We start from the raw sequence: 12,463 nt of genomic DNA, 5'->3' as shown, positions 1-12,463 counted from the left end.
ATGAGAATTAAACGGGTTTCATGAGAATGAATTCACATTTAATTTAATAAGATGTTATAACCCGTTTAATGAGATCTTCACCAATCATTTAATTTAGTCCAAGCATCTGAAAATGGATAACCATGACTTCATATATAAACTCCATCTTCTCTAATTAACCAAAAACATTTCCCTGAAAGGCAAGGGATTCATCCCAAGCAGTATTTATTGTCTAGATGATAATTGAAAACATCAAAGAAAATAGTCTTTGAATTCCAATAGTAATGAGCATAAAATAGTGTCTTGAGTAGGGATGAGCAAAATTGGTACCGATACCGAAATCGGTACCGATTTGGTACCGTCGGTACCGAAGTTTTAAGTTTCGGTATCGGTACGGTACCGGTGCCGGTATTTCCCGATTTTTAACCCTCGGTACCGGTACTATCCCGGTACCGGTACCGAACCGAATATTTCGGTACCGGTACCAAGAATTTCCAATTTTCGGAATCGGGAAAATCGGGATCGGTACCGGTCGGTACCGGTACCATTCCATGCTCATCCCTAGTCTTGAGTGAGACGAACTCGCAAAAGTCCCATTTTTGTTCAGCCTTTGTTGCAAGTCTATAATATCTCATCGTCACCTAATTGTACATGAACGGTGATAGCATCATTGATTTCATTGTAGATATTAGCGATCCACCAAGATAACAAACAAACATTTACATTTGGTGTTTTAGATACTATGGACGATATTTTGAGTGTTCACAATTGAAGATGCATTTGTTGTGACAATAATGAAAAAAACAAGAAACACAAGTTCTTCATGGGTGCAATGAGTGTGTTGGGTATAAGAAAATAGAAATAAATATAATATACTAGCTTTTATCCCCCGTATTACGGGGTTATTTTACATTATTCGTTATATTTTTTTGGTTTTTAATTTCATTTATTGTAAGAAAGTTAATAATATACTTAGTATTTGATGTTGAAAGAGTTTCAGAAATAAATAAGATGTTATAACCCAGTTTAAAAGCTATCTGGGTTTGGATAGATCCATGATCTGCTTATAATTTTAACTATAAAATTATTTCTTAATATAAATAATATCTTTTTTTAAAATCGAATATTAATTCTTATTAAATCTCTATTTAATAGGATTTTCACATCAAATATTTGATGAGATTAATTTTTAATTTAATAAGCTTTTATAACACGTTTAATAACACACCTTAAGAATTTATATTATAATCACTAATTTTAACAGATTATTTTATATAAATATGTCGGAATGAAAAAAATTTACAACTAATAAAAAACAACAAATTATACGATATATAAACAAATTGGTGTGAAGTATACGTGAAATCGATGAAAGTAATTATTTTAATTTGATTTTAAATTATTATATTAAAAAGAAATTCTAAACATTAAATGTAAGTTAATTTAATTTTAAATTATTTTATTAGCACAAACTATAAGAATGTATATTATTTACGAAGAGACATTGTTTTTTCGAATGTTTTCAGTTCCGGTACGTAGACCAAATAAGACAATGCAAGCAAAAGTTTCTAGATTCATGGAGATATAGAACATCATATAAGTTATCATGCTTGCATATCCATCATTTGAGTCTCCAACAATTATTCCAATAATTACATATCCGATTTGCCCTATGGACGAATATGCAAGCATACGTTTCATGCTTGTTTGATGTAACATCCTAAAATTTTAATGATGAATAAAGGAAGTTATGTTTAGTGATTTCGCGTAATTAATTAATATCGGGTAAGGAGCGGGTCTTGGACTTGGATTAATTGAGAGGGGTTAAATGAGAATGGGATTTCAGGGATATAAATACCCCCAAAATCCCAAAATATCTTCATTTTTCACCAAACTCCCTAACACTCCAAAAACACACACATACCACACTAACTTCGCCGCCGGACCGAAGGCAGATCCGGGCAGATCCGGCAGACCCGAGTGAGAGAGAGAGCAATTAGTGGTGATAAGCAAGTAAACGAGATCCAAACAAGCCCAAAAAGGTATGATTCTTGATCTTTGAAGTTTAAAGATCCAAGCTTTTTAGTGTATAAACGACCAAAAATGGTCGGGTAGCGTAGTGGGTGATATTGAACCATAACAAGGGTGTTAAAATCGATCGAAATGCCGATCAGAAACTAAAACAGCAGCTGTCTGGGCAACTTCGCCTTCATCTGGGCAACTTCGCCTTCAAAGCGACGAACTTCGCCTGCAAGCTAAGTTCGCCTGATGAACTTCGCCTGCAAGCTAAGTTCGCCTGATGGCAACTTCGCTGTAAAGTTAAGTTCGCCTAACTGGTAACTTCGCCTGAGGTCAAGTTCGCCTGATGACAACTTCGCCTGAAGCCAAGTTCGCCTGATGGCAACTTCGCTGTAAAGCTAAGTTCGCCTAGCTGGTAACTTCGCATAAAGCTAAGTTCGCCTAAGGTTAACTTCGCCTAAAGTCAAGTTCGATTAGAAAATAAATTAAAAATCTAATGAAAAATGTGTTAAGACAGTTAATGGAAATAAAATTTTTCCAAGCTGACCTGGCAGCTCGACCCCAGCCAGGGGCTCTGCCCCTTGGACCCTGCTAGGGGCTGCCGCCCCTAGACCCCGCTGCCAGGGGCGCTGCCCCCGGACCCCCGTTCGTTGTGGGTAGTAATTAAGACTAGAAAGATGTTATAAGTAATGATAGTTAAATTGATATGTATACTTGTTATACAGTCAGCCGTGCACAACTGAAGAAAGGGATTATGATCAACGGAGAACGTAACCGTGTTCAGGTGAGTTTCTAGCCCCATTTATGTGTTACGTTTTCGGGGCTGTGTGCATACTCAATATGTTTGTTAATACACTTATCCTAAGAGATAAGTGTATGCCTTATGTGGATAATGTGAAATGTATGAATGATTGCTTGATAGTACGTGAACGATCTTCGGATATTGCATGTACTGTCAGGCTGTAACGCTATGTATAAGGTAAGTATGTTATGTATGTTTATGTGTATGAACATGATAGAGATAATAGAAGAAAGAAATGATAATGTATGGTTACGAAAAGGGTACCGAGCCCTAATAATACTCGAGGTATGATGTATGGTTGTATGGTTACAAAAAGGGTACCGAGCCCTAATAATACTCGAGGTATGATGTATGGTTGTATGGTTACGAAAAGGGTACCGAGCCCTACTAATACTCGAGGTATGATGCATGGTTGTATGGTAACGAAGAGGGAATCGAACCCTTCTAATATTCGAAAACTAGGGACCAGACCCTTATAATATCTGTGATGTTAGGGAATCGAACCCTTCTAATATTCGAAAACTAGGGACCAGACCCTTATAATATCTGTGATGATAGGGACCAGACCCTTATAATATCTGTGATGTTAGGGAATCGAACCCTTCTAATATTCGAAAACTAGGGACCAGACCCTTATAATATCTGTGATATTAGGGAATCGAACCCTTCTAATATTCGAAAACTAGGGACCAGACCCTTATAATATCTGTGAGGTTATAGGGCGAAAGGCTCTTTAAAAAGTATGATTATGTATGTAAGGAAAGCATGAAGGTAAAAATGAACGTATGATTATGAATGTAAAGAAAGTATGAAAGTAAAAATGAAAGTAAAAGCACTTAGGTGTATATGAAAGAAAGTTAAGAGATTAAGTATGAAGCGTAAGAATGTATTGTATGATTATGTGATTAACTAGAACTCACTCAGCGTAGCTGACTTTTAGTATGCACGCAGGTGAGTAGGATGAGGCAGCTCGCTTGAGGAGACACATGGCACTGAACAAGAATCTGGCATCTGAAGACTTATGATGTTTTAATTTTAATGCTTTAATGTTGAAAGACAAAGGATGTTTTGAGACAAGTTATGAATTATGTAAAGTTTTATGAAAGTTTTATATTCCGCGTAAATGTTTTAATTAACTCTGATATTTAGAACTGTGTTTATGAGTAAATCCAACACGAAAGTAGGGCTACCGGTAACGGGGCCTTACATTTGAGTAATAGTAATGAGATTCCCCAATATCATGCTAAGAATAGCTAGGATTTCCAGAATAAGATGCCATTCATTTGATGAGAAATAAAAAGGAATATCGAAAATTCGAGTGGCTGAAGCTGAAGCAGCTACTTTCGAAGTAACAGAAAGAAAAGCAACGACTGGAGTAGGAGAGTTAGAGTCGAAAAGAGGATTCCTCACTTCTTTCTCTCATTCAAAAACGTGCATGAGACTTTCATCTCACACGGCTTCTAAGTGATAAAAGAAAGAAGAACTCCTCTTCTTTCTTTTTTGATTACCTTCCTCGCGTACGTATAAGACCGAATCCATTCGATTTCTAAAAAAGATTACTAATCCTTAACTTTTCGAGGAATCCTTCATCAGTGGTTGTGAATGACTGATTTTTTCAATCTTTTGGATCTTGGTTCCGTAGGAGCAAGTCAGAAAGTAGAACCATCTGATTTGATTCGTTTTCAATAGCCATGAGATGATCATATTAGGGTGATCCTTTTGTTGACGGATGCTCCTATTACACTCGTAGTCTCTGAAGGATGAGAACCAACTATGTAGCATCTACACCGAGAATTCAAGTATTGTATACGTCATTAGTCTGATCCTTTGTAGGAATTACCCGTAATAACGAACTTGCAAAACGGATCTGTTTATCATAAAGAGATTCGTCGTTCCTGACCCTGCTTCAACTTTTAACCGTTCAATAGGTTTAACAAGCAAATTAAACTTTATATTTATTTAATTGGCATATCCCATTATCCCTAAGCTGGTTTTGATCATGATTGAGAATGACATACTAAATGATTGTACATGTTCTTTCTTATTGTTATAATAATTATTATATTAAATTACAGACAAGCATATCACAGTATTGATTTTTTTATTAGAAAGAGCTATCCCACCAAAAATAAATTAAAAGCCCAATAAGAGCAAAAAATGTTGCAGTTAATAATAAAAGAGATCATATTTTCATTAGAAGTTGTTTTTAAAAAAATATATATGATTCTTACCTTAATAATATTATTATCATATAAACATTATAAACATATATGATTCTTACTTCCTAACCACCTGCATTAAACAAGTTTGTGCAGAAATACGAACACTGGTTTTATTAAACAATTTGTATTGATTTCAGTTTAATCACTTATAAGCATGTATATAAACAAACAATTCCATAAAATTAATCAAACCCCTTATACATTGCAATTGCTCATGGGACAGGGTATGAACATGTATATAAACAGACATTCTCAGCTTTCAAACCATTGCTAAGGTCATGACTTTTATGCCAAACAAATAAACGGCTAACATGAATGGTTTGCACTAGTCGTTAATGCCTCAAGAATCGTCAACACTATACACTTGCTCAATTCAGCAGCTCGGGGACTAACAAAATAAGAAAGAAAATACGTGAGGGACACGAAAATCGTTCATGAAATAATAATTTTGCAAATTAAATAAGAAAAAAGTTGCTTTAATGCTCTACTAGATTCAACATTGAACATGAAGTAATCAACAAAAAGATCATGCTACAATCATGATGCAAATGTGAAATTAAGTTTATCTTTATCATATTTGATTTGATGGTTTACAAAGCAACTTTGGTGGCATACATAATCCATATCACTGCAAACTATCATAAAAGAGCTAAAATTGTTGACTTAAGAAGACCAAAAACTACAAAAACTAGTCAACCCATGGTCACTAATCAACCATGACATGTCTATATATGTCCATTTTATTCATGAACTATTATTCTAAGACTATTGTTAAGCAAGCAACCTATTATTTTAGACTATTGTTAAGTAAACATAAATCCCAACAACTTTGACTCATGACCATAGATCAACAAACTAGTACAAGCCCGCCACCCGCATATGTTTCGCACTTACAACTAATAAAAATAAACCAACACACGGTCAAAAGATAAACACTTGAATACATTAGCCTTAAGCAATCAAAACACGGTGAACTATAAACTATGCAAATCGGTTAACTAAATATACCAAAATCTTACGGTTTATTCAAGAACACATACCTTGAAAATAACCAGTAAGTCACAGACCCACACTGCATTGTTTGGGACCACCAACCAAAGACCCGTTACTCCCATTCGCATTAACCCGAACTGACAAACTCGGGCAATAAACCCTCAAAATCCTCCGTCTCGCCCACCACGACCCCGCCTGGAACCGAACCCGAGTGACCATTCTCAGATTAAACCCAAGGGTCCCACGCCCCCTCTCCTCATTAATCCCATCCCTCCCATCAACATACGCATTCACCGAAGCAAACATCGCCTTCAACGCACTCTCATTCCTCGTCCCCTGCACAAACGGGGGCACCGTGGTCTCCGAAATCGAGTCCGACTTGTAATAAACGGCAGCTCCGATTTCGTCGTAGTAAAGGGTAATTTTGGAATTGGGGTTCCGGGCAACGAACCCAACATCCCAGTTTCCTGAGACTAGTGAGGTTGAAGAGAGATTGAAGTGGGTTAGGGTTAGGGTTTGGACCCGGAACTGGGGGATTTGTGGGCGGAGGATGAGCCAGATGATGAAGATGATGACGCCGGTGAGGAGGATGCAGCCGATGAGGAAGGCGAAGAAGCGGTGGACGAAGGTGGCGCGTGGACGGGACGCGTAGTATGGGTTTGGGGTGACGTGGAAGTATGTGGATTGGGGCTGTGGTGGGTAGGTGGTGGTGGTGGTGGGGTAAGCTGGGTAGCCGGTGACCGGACGGGAGTGATCGGACATTGATTGATTGATTGAAATTAATATTATTATTATTATTATTATTATGGGAGAAATGAAATGATTCAATGAATGAATGATGAATGTGATTGCTAGTTGTGTAAAGTATATTAGATCAAGTTGAGCTTGATCTCTCTCTAATGTAATGGGAATCTTCAAGCCTAACTCTCCACTGGATGCCTAAAATGAAGAAGCTTAGGGGGTGTTTGGTATAGAGAATGGAAAAGGAGAGAAAATAGAAATGGAAATGGAATTGTAGAGAAAGAGAATTGGTATGGAGAATGAGAATCATTTCTCTTGTTTGGTATACGAGAAAATAAACAGAGAACTCTATCATACCCAACCCCACCTCCACCCAACCTGACACCACTCACCACCGCAGCCCCACCACCACCAGCACCACCACCACAGCACCACCACCACAGCCCCACACCACCAGCACCACCACCACAGCCCTTTCTTCAACCACAGCCCACTACCACCGGCTGCCGCCACCAAGTCCCCTTCTTCAACCACAGTACACAAGAAATTAAAAAGATTCAAATTTTTGGAACATAAGATATAGAAAAAGGAGGCTCAAATCTGTCATCACTGCCTCTTTGGAGATTTTGTGGTGGTGGTTGTGGTGGCGATGATGATGATGATAATCAGAAGCCACCTGCGACCACCGCCGATTTCCATCACCACTGTCACCCACCTGCGACCACAATCACCCGACCATCTGAAAACCCTAACCTACCACGAACCACCACTTGAAACCCTAATCTCCGTTTACCCGTACCACCTGCAACCTACAACCGGTTACCATCTCGGTGTTCACCACTGCGAACGGCGGAGACGGGGTGGTGGCCGGAGACGAGGTGGTGACATGCTATGAGGAGGCTGCTGAGAAATGGATTTCTCTTTGTTTTAAAGAGAAATGAAATTCTCTAGTTTTAGAGAAATAGAAATGAAAAGTGGAAAACAAACAAAAGAAATATTTATAATTCCATTTCTCCCCAATCAAATCCCTCTATCAAACACCCCCTTATAGTGATATTCGGGTGCCGCTAAACATACTTCCTCTTACTTTATTTTTACTAAATATACCCCCCTGAACTTATTACATAATTCTTGACATTATTTATATACATATTAGTCTCAAAAGCATTACTTTCATTTGATAACCTTCACTACATATATCAAATTAAAAACTATTAAGTATTACTATTAATTTATTTTTTTAATATTAATATTATAAATATTTATGATATCTTTTTTTAATTTTAATAGTATATATATTTATAATATTCTTATTTTACCACTTTATCTTTTACAAAATAAACCAAAAACCCAAAACCCAAAGCCCTAAACACAAAACCCTAAACCCGAAACTCTAAACCCTAAACCCGAAACCGAACCCTAAACCCTAAACCCGAAACCGAACCCTAAATCCTAAACCCAAAACCCGAAACCGAACCCTAAATCCTAAACCCTAAAACCGAAACCAAAACCCTAAACTCGAAATCATAAAAAGAAAACGCAACTTGTAAAAAAATATTATTAAATCATTACTTTTATGCTAATTTGGTAATTATATAATTTCAAGGGTTAATATGAAAGTTGGTTTTTCCAAGGGGAGGGGGGTATGACAAGCAATCAGGGGGATACATTTAGCCTAACCCTTTTGGAATTATATAGATATAGAAAAGAAAAGGGGAAAATTCCAAAATGGCCTTTTTAAGAGAGAGAAAGTAGAAAGTAGCTGTAACACCCCGACCGATGGCGGATTATACATCGGGGCGCTACGAATTGTTTCATTACTCGTGACACTATTTGGGTGTCAATATTTAATAAATACATTTCATTGCGCATGCGCTTAACACACCATAAAGTAACATAAATCACATATCATAACTCATAATATTCAAATACATAAATTTGTCTTGTTATATTTTAAACTAGGTCCAAAGTAAAAGAAAACATCCTACGTGTCCTCGAGTTTCCAAAAGCAGCTACAGCAAACCTGAACATGTGTTAAAATAAAACGTCAACACTTGCGTGTCGGTGAGAAATCAAGTCTAATAGATATAAATAGATAATAACAAAGCACTGCGCGCAACATGTGTATAACTGGTGTTTAACATAGTGTGTAAACAGATTGTGATCAAGCCTAAATAGATCATAGCACATAGTTCATAGCGTGCTCCAAATCGAGCAAAAACAAATAATCATTCGTGTATGTGCAAACAAACCAAGAAAATCGTAACAATAGGTCTCCCGTGTTTATCTAATGGATCCATGAAAACTTCGGAATAGGCCGATCAAAGCGGTTAATGATCAACACATACAAATATACAACACTAGTAAACGTCCATAACACATGGGTTTTGCGCACATAATTTCATAAACAAGTTTAAGACTCAAGTTGTACGAACACATGAACATCCCAAAACGTTAAAAATAAAAGGGGATTAGGTACGAGATTACTCACTTGTAAAAGGTGCGTTGAAAGATAATGTAAGAACCAACTTTTAAACAAGCGAAAGTTAACCTATAAATAAGAGGTTATTGGTTTTTATGTCTTGAATATATGTAAGTCACTTAAACAAATTATTTAAAAAAAATTATATATTATTTATTTACCGAGATTTCTGAGCAGAAAAGAAGAGAGGACGGATTGCAAAGAGGGGAGTTGGAGGCGTCGCTGAGGATATTCGGCTGAGAGTAAGGGAGAAAGATTTTGGGGAGTGTTTAAGTGTTTGAGTGTAGTGTTTAATTATCCAAGAAATTAGTTTTATTTATAGGAAAACCCAAGGGAACACATCCCTTGAATTGGGGAAAAAGATCTTATCAAATCAAAGCAAAAGATATGGTGGCAGCTGCAGGGGATGGGGAAAGCTGACAGGTTACTGTTCATCGCATGGGAGGGGGTCAGTCAAAGTACTGTTCAAGACATGGAAAAGAAGATTTTAAAAGATTATGCCAGTTACTTTTTCTAACAACCAAGAGGGTTGGTAAGCAAGCTGCGCCGAAAGTGACTTTTCGGACAGATGTCAGATCTGGCCTACTGTGCCCATACCTTGGTAGGTATAGCACAGAAGATAAGATATTTCAAAAGCATACAGGCTGGCTTAAACTGGAGAAAAGACTTAAGTGTCTAGCGCGAGAAGGCTTGAGTGCGCGAGGGCGAAGGCAGACAGAACAATCCTTAGCGCGCCGCGGGAAGAACTACAATCCTTTGCGCGCCGCGGGAAGAACTACAATCCTTAGCGCGCCGCGGGAAGAACTACAATCCTTTGCGCGCCGCGGGAACAGTTCGCCTCGCGTATCGCAGGAACAGCTGGTCTTCACGCAGGCTTCCTTGTAAGGAGTCTGGCGCGTGGAGCTGCGCAGACATCCTTAGGCGGGAAGAACCAAAGGACAAGCAAAGAGTTAAGAGAAAAAGGGTTTCAAGGCTTAAGGGTTAAGCAGAGGGGCGGGACGGCGACAAGAGAGAAAAAGGGGCAGGACGGCGGAAAGGAATTATTATTATTAGTAATATATATATATATATATATATATATATATATATATATATATATATATATATATATTTTATAAAGATTATAAACAAATTTTAAATCTTAAAATCGGATCCGAAAACGGGTACCTGGGTCGGGTCGGATTTGGGCAGTTGTTACAGTCTCCCCTACTTTAAGAAATTTCGTCCCGAAATTTATCTCGAAGTAGGATGCGCAGAGAAAAGGTGCGGGTATTTGATCTTCATTTGATCTTCCCTTTACCAAGTGAACTCGGCTCCGCGCTTGGACTCCCAGCGAACTTTGACAATAGGGATGCGACTGCGCTTGGTTTGCTTTACCTCGCGATCCATAATCTCAACAGGCTTCTCAACGAAATGCATAGACTCATCAACTTGAACTTCATCAAGTGGTATGTGGAGGTTCTCGTCAGCTAAACATTTCTTGAGATTGGATACATGGAACGTTGGATGCACATTGCTGAGCGCGGGCGGCAGGTCCAGTTTGTAGGCAACCTTTCCCACTCTCGCAAGAATCTTGAACGGACCAACATAACGAGGTGCAAGCTTACCTTTCTTCCCAAAGCGGACAACACCCTTCCAGGGCGACACTTTGAGGAGAACAAGATCACCAACTAGAAATTCGAGAGGCTTCCGCCTGCGATCTGCGTAACTCTTCTGTCGGCTTCTGGCAGTCAGCAGATGATCACGGATCTTGGCGATTTTGTCGGTTGTCTCTTGAACTAGTTCGGGTCCTGTGATTTGAACTTCACCCACTTCGTTCCAACAAATCGGTGAGCGGCACTTTCGACCGTAAAGTGCTTCAAATGGGGCCATACCGATGCTGGAATGATAGCTGTTATTATAAGAGAACTCGATCAGAGGTAGGTGTGAATCCCAATTACCTCCAAAATCAAGAACACAAGATCGAAGCATATCCTCAAGAGTTTGGATGGTTCGCTCAGTCTGTCCGTCAGTCTGAGGATGATATGCAGTACTCATGTCCAAACGAGTTCCTAACGCAGATTGGAGAGATTTCCAAAAGCGAGATATAAAACGGCCATCGCGATCGGATATGATGCTCAAGGGAGTACCATGACGGCAGACAATTTCTTTGACATATAGATGCGCAAGTTGTTCAACACGGTAGGTTTCACAAATGGGCAGAAAGTGGGCAGACTTGGTCAATCGATCCACTATTACCCAAATGCTATCATGTTTGCTTGCGGTCGAGGGTAACTTGGTGATAAAGTCCATTGCTATACTTTCCCATTTCCACGTAGGAATTTCTGGTTGTTCGAGCAAACCATATGGGCGTTGATGTTCAGCTTTTACCTTAGAACAAGTTAGGCATTTAGCTACGAACACAGCAATATCCTTTTTCATACCGGGCCACCAATAAGTAAGGCGCAAATCTTTGTACATTTTGTCAGCGCCAGGATGAATGGAATATCGAGTTTTGTGCGCTTCACTCAGTATGTCAGTGCGAAGAATCTCATCATTGGGAATCCAGATGCGATTGAGATAACAGAGAGTTCCATTCAGGTTAGGGACTAGATGCGCTTCCGCACCACACGCTAACTCGGCGCGTAGGTTGCCTTTGCTGACCGATGCGTGCTGCGCGTCGCGAATGCGCGATTCAAGATTGCTTTGGATCGGCGCGAAGTGAAGTTGCGTGCGCGGCAAAATACAGTAGAGTTGACTGGGTTTGCGGCTGAGCGCATCGGCTACCACATTAGCCTTTCCAGGGTGATATCGGATCTCACAATCGTAATCGCTGATGAGTTCGTTCCATCGGCGTTGTCTCATGTTAAGTTCCTTTTGATCAAAAATGTGCTGAAGGCTTTTATGGTCGGTGAAAATGATGCACTTAGTACCATAGAGGTAGTGTCTCCAGATTTTTAAGGCAAATACAACTGCGCCTAGTTCGAGGTCGTGAGTCGTATAATTCTTTTCATGAATTTTGAGTTGCCTTGACGCGTAAACGATAACCTTGCCTCGTTGCATAAGTACACAACCGAGACCTTGGTTGGAGGCATCACAATAAACGACAAGGTCGTCAGTACCCTCTGGTAACGTTAGAACAGGAGCTTCGCACAACTTTCGCTTGAGCGTTTGAAAGGCTTCTTCTTGCTTCGAGCCCCAAATATACGGTTTGCCTTTGTGCGTTAATGCTGTTAAAGGCAAGGC

At 39.1% G+C, this 12,463-nt stretch overlaps 1 protein-coding gene across 1 annotated transcript; it reads right to left on the bottom strand.

Annotated features, from left to right (window-relative positions):
- Positions 1-6,081: 6,081 nt before the first annotated feature.
- LOC143613975 (NDR1/HIN1-like protein 1) lies at positions 6,082-6,795 on the bottom strand. Its single transcript, XM_077087546.1, has one exon. It carries the CDS (start codon positions 6,775-6,777, stop codon positions 6,082-6,084), a length of 696 nt encoding a protein of 231 aa, XP_076943661.1. The 5' UTR covers positions 6,778-6,795.
- Positions 6,796-12,463: the final 5,668 nt, after the last annotated feature.

Source organism: Bidens hawaiensis, unplaced genomic scaffold (assembly GCF_021521415.1).
Source record: "Bidens hawaiensis isolate Kalapana, Puna unplaced genomic scaffold, B.hawaiensis_p1.1 tig00002273_1, whole genome shotgun sequence".
NCBI classification, from domain to species: domain Eukaryota; kingdom Viridiplantae; phylum Streptophyta; class Magnoliopsida; order Asterales; family Asteraceae; genus Bidens; species Bidens hawaiensis.
Note: the sequence above shows the minus strand (reverse complement) of the source record. Positions and strands in the feature narration are given on the sequence as shown.